Consider the following 19738-nt stretch of genomic DNA (forward strand, 5'->3'; position numbering starts at 1 on the left):
GGAACGAAGCTATGTTATTGATATTTTCTTTTTTGATCTCTTTGTTATGGATCCCGCATGAACTTTCTGAAATTGTTAGTAATTTGGGTAGCTAATTGTTGCGCATTCCAATCCATTTCATTTCTCACCAAGATTTCCAAAGTTAATATATTGATTCCAAAAAGAGTACACAACACTAAGACCCCATGCAAATACACAAAGTTATGAAAGAAGAGATTTTCCTATGCAAATTCACAATATTACTGAATTACAAAAAAAGAAAAGAAAAAGAAGTAACATGCCAAAGTCTTTATTATTTTAGGCTCTCCTTTAATTACTAAAACAATCAGACTTAACTAACTATATATCTTTGAGCATTCTCTATTTGTTATTTCTCCCTCTTCCTGCTCGTCGTCATTCAATTATAATTGTACTTTCTATCAAATTAAGTAGGAGTTTAATAGGAAACACTTCTTGTATTGACCAATAAATAAAATAGTAGAAGGGAATGGAATTAGATAACCTTATCTCTTAAATCCAATAATATTGAAGAAAATCATACGTGCGCCAAGTCATGTGGGCCAAATAAAATTCTTACATTTTCCTAATAGGCCGGTATGACGTACTATAATATTTATCGGCCTAAATGAGATTAATTTTTTGGATGCAATAAATCTAATCCATCCTGACTTTAATTAATTTTGTCATTATATACCATAATCAAACAACCTACTAGCTAGCTAGTGCGATATTTCATGGCGGATGTACATCAATAAGACGATATAATCTGTTCCATGTATCACAGCACTAACCACTTGCTTAATCATGGTTCATAAAAAATGAGAAGTGTCTGCAAAAGTTCCAACAAAAATTTACCAACTAATCTCAAAGAGCCACAAGATGGTAAAAAAATGACAAGATTAGCTTAAAGGTTTTCCAAAAGTCACCATTTAAAATGGCTCCTAGTCTTAATTAAAAAAAGAATCAAATATGAATTTTTATTTTCACTCTAATTAACTATCCTTAATGATATCTGACCCTACATGATTTTCTTTTGTTGGAGCTAATTAATTCATACGTAAATATATACTTTCACTAAATAGATTATTACAATCGTGACAAAGACATGATCAGGCCAGCTAGCTAGCTAGGGTCACATTAATTAATCTCACAAACTAATCTGGAAGAGCAACAAGATATATAGTAAAAAATGACAAGATATACTGAATTCCTAACCCTAGCAAATTACAAACATGACTTAAATTAAGCAAATTTCATTTAGCTTAAAAGTTTTCCAAAAGCCACCATTTCAAATTGGCTCTTCATCTTAATTAATAATAATAAAAAAAAAAAATCAAATATGAATTTATTTTCACCGTACTAATTAATTAAACTATTCTTATATATGAAAAGTCTCATGAATCATGCATGATAAAGGGTTGGGCCTTTATATATAAAGCTTAATTGGTTTTGTATTTAAATTCCAATTAAGCAAGAAAAAAACAGATTACACCAAGATGGGGAAGAATATGAGCATTATCAATGTGATGATGATGATGATGATGGGGTTGATTATGCTCTTATTATTTGTAGTACAAGCTGATGATCATCACCCTCTGCCTTCTAATCTTCCTGATCCCCGTCGCCTTGAATCTCTCGCGCCGCCCGTGACCAAAGAAGAACATTTTCGATATGCTCGCAGTTTGGCGTGCAGAATAAAATGCACTATGAGACAATTTCGCAACGACCGTTTAGAATGTTTGGATGCATGTGAGGCCAAATATAAATCTTACGGGATTTTTTCTAAATCAGCTTTTCCTTAAGCGGATCGGAGTTCAGAGATCAATCTGGCCGGTAAGACTTTTCCTTCTCTCTCTCTGTCTCTTCATGGAAGCACGTCGATATTATAATATATACAAGCTAGATTGATCACCTTGAGAATATGGATCACAAATCGATTTACTTTTATATCTGTCTTATATATAAGGATTTTTACATTCTTTTTACATCGAGGTAGTAGCAATATTAGTTTTCTCTCAATTATATATATATATATATATATATATATATATATATATATATATATATATATATATATATAAACTATTAAACTATGAACATATTTTCTTATAATATTTGTAACATATATCAGAAAGTTTGAATGCAAAATTGATTTACATAAATTTGTGGAATCGAAAAATATTTGAACTATATATCAAAATTTCCAAAATAAACGAATAATGAAGGAAATAAGTGCATGTAATAACATTACAAGTTTAAGATATTCTTGGTTAAGTAGAATTTATAATCCGTTTAATAAAAAGAGGTACGTAATCCAATATTATTGAATGTTTCTTAGATTTTTTTGTTTTTGTTTTTAAATAAAAAAAGAAGAGATCAGCTTCTGCTGTCATTTTTTAATTAATTCCATGTTGGCGTTTTGGTAATTTGAGCCTAATTAGGGTATTTGGCCATATAGCATGGATGATGAACTTTTAAATTCTTTTTTTTTTTTTTAAGGAAATATGGACACGTACGGGTATTTTGGGTTGCATGAATTTGCATGGATGACTTTTTATGAAATTTATAACATACAAGCTAGCTTGAGGAATGATTGTGGGATGATGATTTGTTGAATTGCGTGTTAAAGTTTTGGTATTTTTGGCTCATGTATATTCGGCCATGGCTTGTTTATGTATAATGATCTTTTAATTATTCTCGCTTAATTATGCATTTGAGTTGTTTGTTTATGAGCTTTGATCTTCTTGTTGAGAAAATTAAAATGCAAGATATGATTTATGGCCTATATATATATATATATATATATATATATATATATATATATATATATATATATATATATATATATATATATGAAATGGGCCGGGACATGTGTCTTATTGTTCTTGGTGCTGATGTGGTACATTGATGATTTTCGTCAAATTATAAATAGAAGGTCAGGGTGCCACATATGACACATGCTTACGAGAGAGAGAGTTTAAAGTTATTTTTTAAACCCTAGAGAACTTATTGTAAATATGTACAATTACAAAGATTAATTTGTGTTTTTCCATTTTTTTTTAAAAAAAAAGTAATATGTGCATGATTATATGATCAAGGTTAATTTAAGTTTTGATGTTTATAAAGAGTTTTAAAGTATAAAGAGAAAGAGGCTTTAATGGTAATGTCTCACATCACACATTAATTGCTTTAACCCTACTTAATTACTTATTAAGCATTGAACCTTTTACCTCTAAATGTAAATTTACAGAGAGCATAAGAATGATGGATGGGTCTGCATTGGCCTCGATCGGTAGCACAAGCCACAGAATTAATCATAAAGAAGAAATGGAAGATATTTGCGATTTTTATGTTATGTATTTGAGAGGGGTTGGACTCTCAAGCTCTTCAGGACTATATGTACTTATTTGATGTATAAGACTGATGATTTGAGGGTTGGGGTCTTATGACAGTTATGTCGGATATATGAGATGATGGTTATTGTTCTGAATTAATGGTAGTATGTAATTATGTGTGGTGTTTATAGTGTTCTGGTAACATTATTGTTTATATATGGTTATATAGTAGAGAAAAAGAGTAGCTTCCCTTAGATTTTTTATCTTTAAATTTAGGGAATAACGTTACTTTTTGCTTAATTCCGTATTCAATAAACTCTACAATAGCTTCACTCATCTTTTCTTTATACCATTCAAATATTATTTCAAATAAATGTTAAAGAAAAGAGATGGGAAAAGGAGGAAAAAGAATTTTATTTATTTATTTTAATCAAAATAATGGTAAGAAAAGTAAAAGTCCTACGTACCCTAACACTCCCAACCTAAAGCAATGGAACCAAAAGTGCTACCTTAGATCTAGGGTAGTAATTTTAGTTTCTTTGGTTCAGAAAATACTAAGAGAGCGTTGGAGGGTTTTTTATGGAGTTTTCTCTATATTTAAAACATAGAATGTGATTTATGGAGTCTGTTCTTGGTGCTTTAATTTAAACAGTTGTATGGTGAGGGAGGGTTCGGGGGCGCACGCCACAATAAGTATGTGAACAACATACCAAAATCCATAGTTGAAAACCTCGAAAAATCTAACCATAAACATCGAAAATGGTTTCTCTTACTTGAACCTCAATTTTTCATTACAAATTAAACATCATAGAAGTTGCCTAAATTGATAGGGTAGAGAGGGTCGGTTTCCTTCTTTCAATCATAGAAACCACTGCTTTTAGTTTTATTAACCAGTAAATTAAAATAGCGAAGGGATTAGGATTTCTTTTTTCTTTTTTCTTTTTTGAATTGAACATTGAAAATCAAGTCATACAAACAACTATCAGCGATTAGATAACCTTATCTCTTAAATTCAATAATATCCAGTAGAATCATATATATGTGCCAAGTCATGTGGGCCAAATAAAATTCTTATAATCTCCTAATTGTCTAGCTCATACGACTATAATATTTATTGGCCTAAATAAGGTTAATATTTTGCATGAATATCATAATCCATCCTTACTATAATTTTATCATTATACCATAGTCAAACAACCCACTAGTGTGATTCATGGAGATTGTACATCAATCTGACGACATAATCTCTTTTATGTATAAAAAAAAAAAAAAATCACCCTATTTGCATCCATATTTCTAAACTTTGACTCACTGTAACTCGTCCTTACGAACTACTATTTTGTTATGAGTTGTATCCCTAGAGAGATTGAGCCGTTAAAGTTGAGAGAATATGTCACATGTGGGGTAGAGTTATGTTTACGCAAGACATATATTATAGACAAATTATACTTTATCTTCCAAATTACCACCTCATTTACACCCACAATTATAAACATTGACTCACTGCACACATGTGACGTGATTTCCATCTACATTTAATGGCCCAATCTGACCTTTTGGCAATGATGATGTGCTATATATACCAATCAAATTACTTCAATTAATCCTTGCCTTACGTAAATTGTATTTTATTAATTTGCTTAGTTGTAGTTTAATTAACCTAAACCCTTCTAATTAATATTGGAGTGCCTTTTCAAAGTTCTAAATTAGGACAGCTGGACAGTAGAAGTAGAAAATTATGTGGAGATCAATGGAACTGATTGAAAAAGAAAAAAAAAAATAAAAAATAAAAAAAAGGGGGTGGGGTGGGGGGTTTGAACTTTGAAGCTAGGGTTAGACATTGGGAATGGGGAAAGTCTATATATGTAATAGTTTATCCAAAAGAGAAAGTGATAGCAAATCAAAAGAAATAAGTAACAGATGTTTCATGAGAAAGGAATGAAGCTTCCAGAAGACAAAAATAAAATAAAATAAAATAAAAATGCAAGTATATACCAAAACACATTTGTGTGAAATTCATACATGTGACTGCTCACAGCTCGATCCGTCATACCGAACCTCTTGAAGCCCGGAACTGGCCCGTTGCTTTGCTCTCCTCCCCTCCTCCCCATTAGCTTCCACAAGAAATAAACCTCAAATGTAAGGAAGTAGCAAAAAAGTTGAGTCCTAATGTAAAATTAAAAGCGAAATGTGAAATATGAAAAAAAAAACAAAAAAACAAAAAAACAAAAAAAACAAAAACAAAAACAAAAACAAAAGGTTACCTGGAATCCTGGATCTGCGGTAGTCTGAGGGAGAGAAAGGTCTAATTAATTGGTCTGGGGAGGTGAGGTGATCGAGGTGGTCTTGGACCGAAAGCAGCATGTGTAGACGATCTAATATAATTTTTTTTATACTTTCTAAAGCTATTTCCCCCACTAATAAAAATGATATAATTAACCTCATCAAGCTAATTAGGTAGGGTGCATGGAGCACGAAGGATACATAGCATATGATCACGTACTACACACCTCCGAAGAATATGCTTATAAAAAGGAAGAACAAAATCCGAGAAAAGCTTGTAGTTTTTTTGCATTAATTAGTTAGTGATCAAGTGTTTTAGAATATTGTTATAATATAAATTAAAGGATTAATTAATGCATCTCTTTCTGTACGTCAAAATTTTTGAAATAAGAAGTGATTAATTTAAACTTGTTATTAGAGTAGAGGTCCTAAACTATAACAATATTGTCTTCATATTCACCTCCCACATTTGGGTCGTCTCACCTATTAAGTAAGAGTCTGAACTCAAACGTACACTTTTGAAACAAATGGTAATTTAATAAATATATATATAGTACTCATATAGAGATCTTTAATATGGTGCTTCACTACTTGGGCAGGCCACAGCTATCTAGTTTAAGAATAATGGTTATATATTATTACCAAACGAAGCCATCAGTTCGAGTAATGCTAAAAAGAAGAAAAAAAAAAAAAAAAAAAATCACATGCTTTGGCAACCTAATTAACCAGCATATATACGGACGTGCTTTGCATATATGCTTTCATGACTCGATCTATATATATAGTAGTATATCTTTTTCTTAGTACTTCTGAAACAATTTTCAATAGGTGTAAGTTAGAAAAAACGTGGGATCGTGCTGGCCTGATCACCTAATCTTTCCATGCAGATATTAGGTGACAGTAATTAATTAAGAAAAAAAAGGAATAAATCTAGAGACATGCATGGAGAAATCATTTATATAATAAGTGTTAAATCACCATTTATTCCTAAAGTTTAATTGATAATAAAGAATAAATTTAATCGTTTAATCAATATTTCAATGCTTCCCTTCAATTTACATGTGGGCTCAAATTCCCTTTTAATAGGTGATATCCAACATTGAAATATTTAATTAAAATAGAAGGTGAATGATGGAGAATTTCTGGTTCTGATACCATATTAAATCTCTTAAAAGCTTAAGCTGATAAGAAAAAATAATTTGATCATTTAATCAACAATTCAACAATATGAACGTGGCTAAAGTCTTTTTAACTTGCCTTTTGTTTGATTGTGTTGGCTTGGCTAGCTTGGTTATACTTTAAAAGTAACATTTTCGATATATACATGATAATTGATATTGTTGAAATAATATAATCCTTTGATCCAATGCAATAAGAAATGGAAGAAAATATCAACATGTACCGCAAAAGACAATTATATATATCTCTCAGAGAGGAAAAGATGCATGGATTGATATCATCTATTACGGTTGTAGTAGTTGATTTTTTAAGGAAAAATAAAAAAAATATAGAAAAGTCATAAATTTAATTTTATATTAATTATAAGTCATAAATATATACAAATTAAAAGTTATATGTCACCAGTCATAAAGCGATCTGACATTAAGAATAAAAATAGAAATTTGTTATATAGGGGGTCAAAAACTTTATATATTACATAAATAAATAAGCACTTAGATACATTTAGTTTCTTCTTGTGCGCACACATGTTTATGAAAAATAAAAGGGATAATTGCACTGTTGGTCCCTGTGATATACCATAATTATTTTTCACTCCCTATGGTTTAAAAAGTTCATGGGAGGTCCTCGTGATATGCAATAATTACAAATCGATCCCTGGCGTCAAATTCTGTTAAATTTTTTAACAGATTCCGTCAAATGCCACGTCAGCGACACGTGTCGCCATTAAGATGGCGACACGTGTCCACCGTAATAAAAAATATAAATTTATTAAAAAATAAATAAAAATACTTATTTTTTTTTAAAAAAAAAAAAACAAAAAAAAAATAACCTGAAGGAGCCGGCCACCCCTTTGGGGGTGGCCTGGCCGCGCGCCGCCCCCAGCCACCCCCAGTGGCCGGGGTGGCGCGGAGCCACCCCAGTGGCCTGAGGGTGGCCCGAAAGGCCACCCCTAGAAGATCCAGGGGTGGCCGGCTCCTTTAGGTTTTTTTTTTTTTTTTGTTTAAAAAAAAATAAGTATTTTTATTTATTTTTTAATAAATTTATATTTTTTTATTACGGTGGACACGGGTCGCCATCTTATTGGCGACACGTGTCGCTGACGTGGTATTTGACGAAATCTGTTAAAAAATTTAACAAAATTTGACGCTAGGAATCGATTTGTAATTATTGCATATCACGAGGACCTCCCATGAACTTTTTAAACCATAGGGAGTGAAAAATAATTATGGTATACCACAGGGACCAACAATGCAATTATCCCAAAATAAAAATAGAAAAGTCTTTTAAATTTAATTTTATAATAAGTTATAAATTAAATCATCTATGCATATCGTTGATGTCAGATTTTTTGCGGTGACATGGCATCATCAAAATCGTCATTTCGTCCACGTGTTAACCTGCAAGACAGCAAAGACTTGTTAGGGGTTGGCCGGCGAAGCCTCCTCCGACGGTCAAGTCAGTCAAGTATCTATATAAAGAAGGGAGAGAGAGAGAGAGAGACAGAAAGCCTGAGAGGATAATAGATTCTAATGTAAAATAGTTCAGATACTCCCTTTTTATATCACATACACTTGTATATTCCCTTTTCTCTCCCTTTTGTCTAGAGAAAACCTTGTCATGATAAATATCTAGTCACTTCATTTGTCCCTCTTTCACGCACGGTGTTCTAGGCATACATTTGATACATATATATCTGACTTAAATTAACTATGCTAATAAATGAAGACTGAGATGTCCGGCCAAGGTCCAAAGTCTGAGACCTAAAATCCACTCCGAAGTCTGGGGATCAGCCCAAAGGGGCTGTTTGACCCCACCAATTATAAGGGATAAATATTTTCCTAACACATACAAAAGTTATATGTCATAAGTTATAAAGCGATCTGATATATATAAGCATAAAAATATAAATTTGTCATTAATGGGAAATATCAGCAACTATATATTTGACGGGCTAAATTATCAAAAGTAATATTTTTGTGTTAGGGTTTTAAAAAAGTTTGGGATCGACAAAGACCCCACAAGATTAATGGTATGGTCCTAAGTTCGCCCTGTCTAGTTAGACTGATCATCAGCTGTTCTATAGCTAGAGAGAGAGAGAGAATTAAGTTTCAACGTATTTGGTAACAACTAACAAGCATGGTAGCTAGGAGTTGGAGTTGGTTTATAATAGCTAAATGATCGATTATAGTTTTAGTTCGAGACAGATTTGAGTAACATAAATATTTAAACAAATACGAAAGCTGGGAAGTGACTTATCTAACTGTACGTCTATATAAGATGACATGCTAAAAGGTTGCTTGTGAGTTGTGATCATCACCTTTGTGTCTTGTCTCAATATTTCGATCAGAGCATAGAAAGAAACATAAAGAAAAAGAAGATAACTAGACATGTCCACAGCAACAGCTCTTCTGATTCTGTTAATGGCTGCTTCTTTGGTGTATGGAGTAGACCACATTGTTGGTGGCAACGCTGGCTGGAGCACAGTAGTTAATTACTACGTTTGGGCTGCTGCTCAAAATTTCACCGTCAATGATACTCTTGGTAAGCTGTTCCCGAATGATAAATTTTTTTTTTTTCTGAGTTTTAATCGATCGAGTGAAGAAAAAATATCACATATTTTTCCACTTACCCATATATATGAGAGAACAAGTTTCTAATCAAAATATGCCACGCCTATTACTCGTACCCATTACATCTACATATGCAAAGAGTATATAATGCTATACGGCTGCTATACAACTGCTATATAAGTGGGATGGTGTTAGCAGTGAAAATTAGCTCTTGATTAATTGCATTTTTTTTTTCAAGTGTCAATTTAATGATTGGTTTTCACTGCTACATCATTAACTGAAAACCAATCATTAAATTGTATGACAGTCATATATATAACAGTCTACTAATTAAATGGCATTACTTATGTCGCAAAAATATATAATAGAGTAGCACTACGTACTCTATACACCGGTTAACATGGTGTGTTTTAAGTGGGTTACAATGTCAGCCACTTAAAACATATTACGTCAGCTGGTGATAAATAAATGTGAAGAATGGCTCAAACATCACAAGGAGACAAAATGAAACCAAATTGGATCAGGATGGGTTGTAATCCTTTATGTTGAATCATCACTTAACTCAAAAGCTTAAGTTAATAGGAAAATATAAATTAAATCATTTAATCAATACTTTAACACACTATTCATATTGCAGATATGATGTATCTTGATATGGATTACTTGTCCAAACAAGTGTTGAGACAATTCGAAACTTATTCAAACATATAGATATCATCGAAATGGCCTATCTCAATTGCCCGAACAAGTGACTGGACAATTATTTTGAGTTTTTATATATATTATTTGTAAGCGAACAAAGATTGCATGTTTGATGCATATATATATATATATGTCTCTATTTTCCTGGGTCAACCTCTCGTTTCAATTAATTATTGTTAATTTCCTGCTAATTACTAACCATGCATAATCTAATCATCTTGGAAACCAACCAGTGTTCAACTACGATACCAAGTACAGCGTGGATAAAGTGAATCAAACCGACTACGACGCCTGTAACTCCAGCCATCCCCTCGGATCCTACGTGGGAGGAAGCACGGTAATCACTCTATCAAACGCCGGCAAGATGTACTTCATATGCCCCACCCCCGGTGCTTGTGCTTAAGGCATGAAGCTAGCAGTCAACGTCTCGTCGGACGGTGGTGCTCCGCTTGCCAATTTGATGCTTGGGGTTTTCCTTGTGGTGGCGACTATGCTCGCCTACATGGGCTAGCATGCACGGAGAGAAAGCATCTTTGTTGTGTTTTAAGGGGTTTTTTATTTTATTTTTTTGTTTTATTTTGTTTAGACGATAGGATTTGAATCCTATCATGCAAGTCATAAATGTTTTCTTTAGAGCTTTTGTTGAACTTCTATGATTTTTGACCAAGACATGTTGGTGACATGATTTCTTATGAATGAATAAATTAAAGGTGCTTAAATATTAGTGAGCGGCATAAATCACAATAGCTGTTTAGGCAATTTTCGGTACGGTGTGAACGGTGTGTTCTTTGATGTTCTTCACGTTGGAGTTTGATTTGTTCTAAGAGTCTATCTCTATTTAACTAAGAGTTGGACTGTTGATCAGATTCTTCAAATAGTCTTTATTGGACTTGTATTGAGACTACTACCACAGTTCTTCAGCTTGGAGTAGGATTATTCCCGAATCCCAACAATAGCATTCATTTATTTTCCAATAACATGTAAAATGTTGTTTCAAAATGGACAAAAATTTCCTACAAATCATTTTGTAGGAAATTTCATATAACCCACATATAAGATTGACATGTGTCCTTTAGTATGTGAGAAGCACATGCTATTTTAATAGCATATACTTCTCACATGTTTAAATGACACATGTCACTCTTATATGTGAGTTGTATAAAATTTCTTACAAACCGAAATTTTTGCCCTTTCAAAAATATTGTTTCTAGAGGCTAAATAGGAAAATATGATATATATATATATATATATATATATATATATATATATATATATATATATAGAATTTTTTGTCAATTTGTGGGTAAATTTTATTTTCTCTCGATACATATGGTAAAAATATCTAATTTTAAAATAATATGTAAAAAATATATTTTTCATTAATTAATTTACGACTAAATTTTTAAGTAGTTATTCAAAAATATACTTTATGTATATTATAAAATATATTCCAATATATGAGATAATTAAAGAGGATGATTAAAACTTCAATATGTATGTATTAACTGTCCAAATAATTCTTTAAAAATTTAGAACGAATTTTTAAAGAATTATTTGGACAGTTAATACATACATATTGAAGTTGCAATCATCCTCTTTAATTATCTCATATATTGGAATATATTTTATAATATACATAAAGTATATTTTTGAATAACTACTTAAAAATTCTAAAAAAAATCTTTAAAAATTTAATGGCATCCACGCTAAGAAATAGGCTGCATCCACACAATTAGTGTTAATGAAAAAAAAAATTACAAAATATATGTCAAACCTTGTATTTTGCAAAAAAATAAATTACAAAATTAGAAAATAATTCTTTAATTTTACATCCCTTGAACCTGCATTTATAAGTAAATGTGAGATTTTATTCAAGGTTACTGATTTAATTGTAGCTCTATTTCATTTTCTTATGCTCCGTTTGTTTCGGTGTAAAATGATTTATGGAAAACAATTTCGGCATTTTCCGGTGTTTGGTAGGGGCGAAAATAATGGTCAACGAAAATCATTTTCGGTTTGACCGTAAAAGCTTCTTTAATTTTCGAAAAATGATTTACGATTTTTAAAACCGTAAATCGTTTTCCGAAATGAAACTCTTCGTCTTTACATGCATGTTTGATATCCGATCGTCAGAATTTAACAATTATCAGTCGTCGGAATTCGATCGGTGTCGGAGTCCGACAACATCTGGTCGTCGGAATCCAGTCGGCGCCGGAGCCCGAGAACATCCGGTCGCCGGAATCAGGTCACCGGAATTGTGCCGGCGCCGGAATCCGGACACGGGAGGACCAAATTCCGACCGGAATTTACCTGTTTCCGGCCGGATCCGGAAGATTCCGGTCATTTTGGCCGGATCCGGTCAAACTTTTCGCCGGAATTCGGCGATGGTGACCGGACGTTGCCGGATTCCGGAGACATTTGCCAAACTCTAATTTTTGCATTTCGTAATTTTTTTGTGCAAACCAAACACCGAAAAATATTTTCAAGAAAATCATTTTTTCTGAAAATAATTTCGTCGAAATCATTTTACGATAGAAATCATTTTACGTCGAAACAAACGGAGCATTAATTGCTCATTTTCTCCGTTAATTAATGTTTCACACTAGGGCTAGCTAATGCTGCCAGTGTCGGGCAGCATGCACCATTGAAAACCTGCCCTCAGATGGCGGTGGCTCCCATGGACGCACTCCACTCCTACCATTCCACAAGTGCCCCATGTGCATCACGCATGTTGCCGCCAGTAGCGGAGCCAGGAAATTATTATTGTGGGAGTCGATTTAAAAATATAACAAACACAATTTAAAATAAAAATTAATTAATTTATATGTACGTATATCACAAAAAATATATCTATAAAAGTTTATAAATATGTTTCAAAATGGATATATCGGCAACGTAACATGTCAGCACTAGTATTAAAAGAAACAGAAATACAAAATGTGTTTAAAATTGCAGTTTGCACTATTTTAGAGAAACAAAATCGTCAAGTATCAAATCTACTAAGCAATTTCTCTTTTAATATAGACAACTAAATTATTTGCAAAAAATTAATACTTCATTGTGTTGTGAAGTCTTGTTTAATTTAACAACTTTCATAGTAGAAAATGCACGATCCATAGTCATTGTATACATTAGAAAAGTCAAAACAAAGCGAATCAATCTACCAATTCTCAACATAATTCAACAATAAAAGACAAATTTTGTAATTTCAGATGACTAAGTATATCAAGTTCAAAATGCTTTAATTGAAATCTCAAATTAATTTCTCATGTTCAAAAAAATCAAGAAGATGTACGTTATACTTCTCCGCAAGACTACATGCATCGTCTATTGAAAATGATTTTAAGTGTCCTTTAGATTCAAAGCTGAACTAATTAAGTGTCAAAAGTTTCATCCTCTTTTCACCAAACTCTCTCTCTCTCTCTCTCTCTCTCTCTCTCTCTCTCTCTCTCTCTCTCTCTCTCTCTCTCTCTCTCTCTCTCTCTATATATATATATATATATATATATATATATATATATATATATATATATATATATTGAGCTCTTACAATTGCAAGCACATGGTAGCAATATTGAATATGTCAAAATTATAATGATATGCTCCATTGTAATGTGATCCGGCCCGTAAATGACGACATCAACATTTAATATAACAAGTACTTAAATCTAGAACGTCAATTTTAAATTGCTTGAAGAAAGAAAATGACATTTTCAAGCAAATTGTCCCAACGATCATCTCTCAACTTTTGAATAAGTTCTTTTGCAACATAAACTAAATGAGTATCATTCAAAATGTCTAGAAAATTAAATTTTGTTGCCAAGCTTGACAAAGAACATAGATAATACCCATGATTAAAAAATAAAATAAATTTGACACAATAAGTGGGCCATTAGTCATTAAAAATTTAGAAACGTGTTTTAAAAAAAAGTCAGTACTCTAAGTCCGAAAGAAGAAATTACTTATAACTTTTGTGTAGCGGCCGTTTTGAAAAATCAAAAACATATATACGATGATCGGCCGGCCATTAGCCCATCCAATTCAAGAGCTCCTTGAGAATAAGATTCTATTTAAAACTTTTGACATGTCCCCTTCTGGTTTCCAAAATGCTCCGGCCACTAGGTGCGACCGGCCACCCCTGTCCTCCCCCCAAACGAGTGGTGCACCCATAAACGTGCCACCAATGCAACCTTTGGATCGACTCCAAAGTCAAGAATGTTGGTCATCTTTTAACAGTCTGCCTGCCGGCGATGATGGAGATCTATCTTTTAGTATTAATTATGGACTCGTCATGCATGTTTTTCTATATTAATTATATTTAGTCTCATTAATTAATCTTATTAGACAACTCGAAAAATCGATATGGATTGCCACGTCCGCCCACCAACTATTGGATTTTACAGATTTTATTCAACGAAAGCATTGCGCTGATCACAAAGTCTGCGCCAATCGTCATTGACTTGGAAATTTGTTAGGCTTAGCTCTTAATTATTTGTTAATTTATTTGTGTAGTTGTAAATTATTGCCACCTTCCCCTGTTCTTAATTATTTGTATGGAGATGGTGGGGGTGGGAGTGGGGTGGGTTGGTTGTGGTCCTTGCATGTGGCCGGAGAGGGGGAGGTCCATTTGCATGTTACCAAAACCATTGAACAAATTAATTAAGAAACCCTATTACCAAAAATCATATAACTATGTGTGAATAAGGAAATTTCTTCAAATTCAGTCTTTGAAAGTGTCATATATTTCTAGAGTAGTATGTAAAAAGTTCACATGTTTTTTTTTTATTAACGCTAACTATTAAAAAAAAAACATATGAGAAATAGATGCTATTAAAAAAAAAAAAAACATGTATTTTTAATTAACATATTAAGAGAATTTTTTAGAGACTGAATTTGATGAAATTTCTCCAAGTCAGTCTCTAAAAATGTCCTATGTTTCTGAAGCATGTAAAAATCACATTTTGTTTTATTAACCCAATTAAAAAAAATATATGCAAGAAATATATGCTATTTAAAAAAAAATTGTATTTTTTACTTAATAGAAGATACATTAGAGACTGAATTTTAAAAAAATTATCCAATAAATGAAAATTTTACCAACTTACCATAAGAAAAGCCCACGTAGATATTCCTATCATTTTCTATCCCTTTCCTTAACTAATATATACATGCAATTTTCAACGGGGATATCGTGCTAAGTAATCTTTTCATAAAGATGCTCCTCTACGGCTCTACATGGGGATTAGGTGGAAATGATAAAAAAATAAAAAATAAAATAAAAAAAAATGTAAAAAATTAAAGAGGCGTTGAAAATATGGTGTGGAAGGTTCTGCATGTACATTCATTATTCCCTTTCAACTGCTTTCTTTTAACTTTCTTGACTGTGTTATATTTTTTAAGGGTATAAATCCTTTTATTCGAGATCTAAATAAAAAATATTTATAAATTATTTCCTCGCGACAACATGTTGCAGCAACCCTACCAACAGCTAGGTAGGATAGAAGTAGGAGGTTTGATCTAATCCTAGAGTTGACTAGTATTGTCACATTAATTGAGTGGCCGGAATGCATAAATATTGGATGAGGGTGTAGTATATAGCATTAATACTCTTTTCTTACTTTTGCTACAAAGTAATGTTAAATATCATTCAAATATCTCACACAGCTGACATAGTAAGGTTTTGTATCAATTCTTATATATATATATATATATATATATATATAGTTATTAAACCCTGTCACGTCAGCTTAATTTGTGAGATATTTGTGTGGTATGTAGTATTATTATGCTACATACTACATCTCATTCCTTCCACTAGGTCGATATGACAATATCACTTGTCATTAATTTTTTTTTTTTAAAAAAAAAAAAAAAAAATCAATCATGGGCACTATTATGTCATATCAAGCCAGTAGGACAAGGGTGTGATGGAAGTATTTCATGTAGCATTTGTCACTGGTTAGGAAAATATAGAGATGTCCAATAAAAAACTATTTTTCCAAAACATCATATTGTGCTAAAGCAATTGAACCTTTGATCTAATTCAATGATGAGAAGGGTTTTTTTTATTTTTTATTTTTTTTTTAAGAAAAAAAGAAAAAGAAGATTGAAAACATTAAATGGCCAGAGGAAATGAATCTTAAACTTAATTTCTTGAGTTAGGTTTGATCTACAGTTTTTACCAAATGAATTCCTGCCAAGTCAATATTTCATCTTTGAAACCAAGATGCCACAAGCTTAAGCCAGAATCTCTATCCCCATTTTAGTCAGCTGTTTTTGTGCTTTTGTATGAGAGAGAGAGAGAGAGAGAGAGAGAGAGAGAGAGGTCTCGATGCATGAATTAGGTGGACAGACAATTAGGAAGCAGATGGAACCACTAAAGTAACTAGATAAAATACAATCACGGTTGTAGACTTGGAGTTCCAGACAGAAGTTGGTAACATATATAACTAATACATGCATTAATATATTATACATACATGTGTTCTTGTGTGACTTTTTCTTTTTCTATAACTAAAATCTCCTCAACCCCAGCGAAGACAAAACATTATATATTCCCACGTACCTAATTCCCATTATACCCATATACCTGTCTCTATATATAACATATGACATGCTCTAAACCCTCTGCAACTTTCGCCACCGGCCCCTCCCAATTCCCATCATTTCTATTTTCTAACCACCCATCGATAAGGCTTTCAAACATGGCCATCCAAATTACGCTTCTAATTCTCATGCTCACCGCACCGGCTGTCTACGGAGTACAGCACACCGTTGGTGGCACTAACGGTTGGACGCAAAGTGTAAATTACGACACCTGGGCTGCCGGTGAAACATTTGTTGTTGGTGACACTCTTTGTAAGTTTTTCTCCCTCTTTTTATTTTTTTTAAAAAAAAGGCAATCATGATTCTTTGGGACCTATCCATGCCGATTAAACTCCGGATACACAATTTCACCCACAGAACCGTGTATCGGTTGAGTGAGAATCACTCGAACAACCGATCTTATGATATTAACCAAACAAATCGACCATTCTAGCCGACTTTTGCAGGAATTTTCCTCTTTTTACGTATCACTATAAACACATTATATATATGGCTTCAATTCTGATTCAATTTTGGGTCATGTAAATCCAGTTCTCAATCAATACAGTTGGGAGAATTTTACTCTTGGAAAGGTTAACATTCCTGCTTGTGTTGGGCTTTGTTTGACCAAATTAAAATTACATACAGAAATAATTTAAGCATGCATATATTGATTAAAAAACTTGGCATCTCTTTCAGATTATGCTCCATACAATCTTTCATCAAATAAAATTTATTTATTATCATATATGTAGTGAATTAATCCTTAGCAATTATTTTTTTTCAATATATATAAGCTACTAAATGATCAACTAGAAACTCATCTTCCATTTAGGGATGAAAAAGTCATCATTGACAAGGCTATAGGGTGTGTGTATATATAAAGATATTGAATTTTTTTGGGGGGGTTGCCAAGAACCCCAACCATTATGGTAGGTCCACCCCTCTTAGCATGTAAGAATTTGAAAAGTTGGTATCCTGTTAGAATAAAAATTAAATAATTAATTTCTATCCATTTAAATTTTTAGGATAAATGATGATTTAACATAGTATCAAAGCAAGTGTTCTGAGTTTAAACATTGTTTCCATCATTCATCCCTTATTTCCATTAAAAACTTTCCTTGTACGTTGAAAGGGTATTAAAATATTAATTAAATTTATTATTTCCTATCCGCTTAAATTTTTTGAATAAATGATGATTTTATATATACTACCCTTTTGTTCCGGGTCAATAACCACTTTGGAGCCAGCACACCCAAGAATTATTCTAATACCTTATTGTAATAAGAATTACTTTTTCCAACTACTCCATAATATTGTCATTAATTATTATATATATTTATTAGTTCTGGTGGCTCAACCTCGTTAATTTGATAGCATATATAAACACCATTGTTTCTACTTCAATACAGTGTTCACCTACACCAGTAGCCACAGTGTGGACACTGTGAGTCAAGCTGACTACACCAGTTGCAGCTCTACCAACCCCATCTCTTCCAATTCAGACGGAAGCACAACAATCGACCTCCCCAAGACTGGCTCAATGTACTTCATATGTCCCACAGCCGGTCACTGCCTTGGGGGCATGAAGCTTCAAGTCAATGTCATTGCTGCAAACGGCACATCACCCACCACCCCGTCACCCCCGCCTAGCACAACTACTCCTTCAGGCACTCCTTCGACCACCCCGCCCTCCACTACCGTCTCATCGCCACCACCGCCACCGCCTAGTGGAGCAGCTAGTATTTATTGTAACATGAATAATATGTTGTTTGGGTTTGCGGTCGTGCTAGGGACCATGTTTGCATTCATGGGCTAGCTAGGCGAGAGGCAGTGCTACATATATTCACCTAATGTTCCTGTTGGTTTGTTGAATACTTGAATTGTGTGAGTCATTATTGAATGAGGGATGTAGATTTTCTGTCAATATGATATTGTGACTGAATAATATGTTCTTTTGACTTTAATCACTTGCGATCGAGTAGAGCATGTAGATAGCCATGTGGTTATGGTGTAATATCTTTATATTGTTTAGATATGGAAGGCTTGGTTACTGATAGGCTTCGGCGGGCCTCTATTCAAATTTTTATGAATCGATTGACAAACCATCTAACAAAAAGAATAGGAGGCTGGGCTACTGAAGGGTCCAATAGACCACTAAAAATATTAGGACCTATGAATCACTATAGGTCTGCTAGCCCACAATCCCAGTAGCTGCCAACCTCCTGAGTGCACATTTACTCGAGTGCAACGCCTAGCAACTGATTTTTCTTCTACCAGCTCAACTAAGTGCTTGCACACGTCATGCATTAATTCCCAATATTCTAGAGACGAAATCTCCACGTTAATAACAACTTATTAGCGAGAATCTCTAAAACCCTCAAAGGGTAAAGCCAAGGACCCTTGCCTAGCTATTTAAAGAAGGCGAGGGTACTCAACCAAATATGCATTTCTCACCCTAGCCAAACTCTGCCTAAATGCCCTCTCGGCTTACCTTCACTGATTTGAGCGTTAGAGCGTTAGAGTGGCTTCATCAGATTCCATCAATGAACCCTTCTTACCCTCTTTTCTCTCTTGCACATCTCCTCTCTGGCAGGCAGCATAAGGTCACTGCACCTAGATAGAGAATATTTTCACACAATTGAATTGTCTTTTAAAACACTCTTCCACATATAACGTTCAATTATATGCATTTATTCTTAGTGCGTTGTGGAGGCTGCGTTGTTGAACGTTACTCCACTAACACGTTTGGGTTGCCACTATTGGGCGCCAAGTGTTACTTGAAAATGCAACATGCACTCATTTACATGACAATAAAAATTACTATCAGATTTTGGATAAATTAGTATTGGATTCAATCTATTGAATTTTAGATCTAATGGTGATTTTCACTACGCATAAACGAGGGTGTACTAGAGAGTGCATGTAGCATTTCTTCTCTGATCACATATATGATAAGAGTTTATCCACACTGTATTCCTCTGGCCCTGGTTCTTATTGGCCTTTTGTGGTTGCAGGATCTGTGGTGCTTCGTATTCTCTCATTTCTCTCCATTTCAAGATCAAGCCAATATAGGATGGA

The 19738-nt window shown here is 33.1% G+C and overlaps 2 protein-coding genes and 1 long non-coding RNA gene across 3 annotated transcripts; all 3 read left to right on the forward strand.

Moving 5' to 3' along the window:
* The first annotated feature begins 1368 nt into the window (after positions 1 to 1368).
* Positions 1369 to 3549, forward strand: LOC133880173 (uncharacterized). Its single transcript, XR_009902203.1, has 2 exons — positions 1369 to 1833; positions 3251 to 3549. It is a non-coding gene; the product is annotated as an uncharacterized LOC133880173 (long non-coding RNA).
* Positions 3550 to 9116: 5567 nt separating this feature from the next.
* On the forward strand, positions 9117 to 10780 carry LOC133879356 (uclacyanin-3-like). Its single transcript, XM_062317896.1, has 2 exons — positions 9117 to 9341; positions 10306 to 10780. Exons 1-2 carry the CDS (start codon positions 9188 to 9190, stop codon positions 10473 to 10475), a joined length of 324 nt encoding a protein of 107 aa, XP_062173880.1. The 5' UTR covers positions 9117 to 9187; the 3' UTR covers positions 10476 to 10780.
* A 5911-nt stretch (positions 10781 to 16691) lies between these two features.
* On the forward strand, positions 16692 to 18624 carry LOC133880225 (uclacyanin-3-like). Its single transcript, XM_062319132.1, has 2 exons — positions 16692 to 16930; positions 18070 to 18624. The coding sequence occupies exons 1-2, from the start codon at positions 16777 to 16779 to the stop codon at positions 18474 to 18476; spliced, it is 561 nt and encodes a 186-aa protein (XP_062175116.1). The 5' UTR covers positions 16692 to 16776; the 3' UTR covers positions 18477 to 18624.
* Positions 18625 to 19738: the final 1114 nt, after the last annotated feature.

The sequence above is a fragment of the Alnus glutinosa genome, chromosome 10, assembly GCF_958979055.1.
Source record: "Alnus glutinosa chromosome 10, dhAlnGlut1.1, whole genome shotgun sequence".
In the NCBI taxonomy this organism is placed as follows: domain Eukaryota; kingdom Viridiplantae; phylum Streptophyta; class Magnoliopsida; order Fagales; family Betulaceae; genus Alnus; species Alnus glutinosa.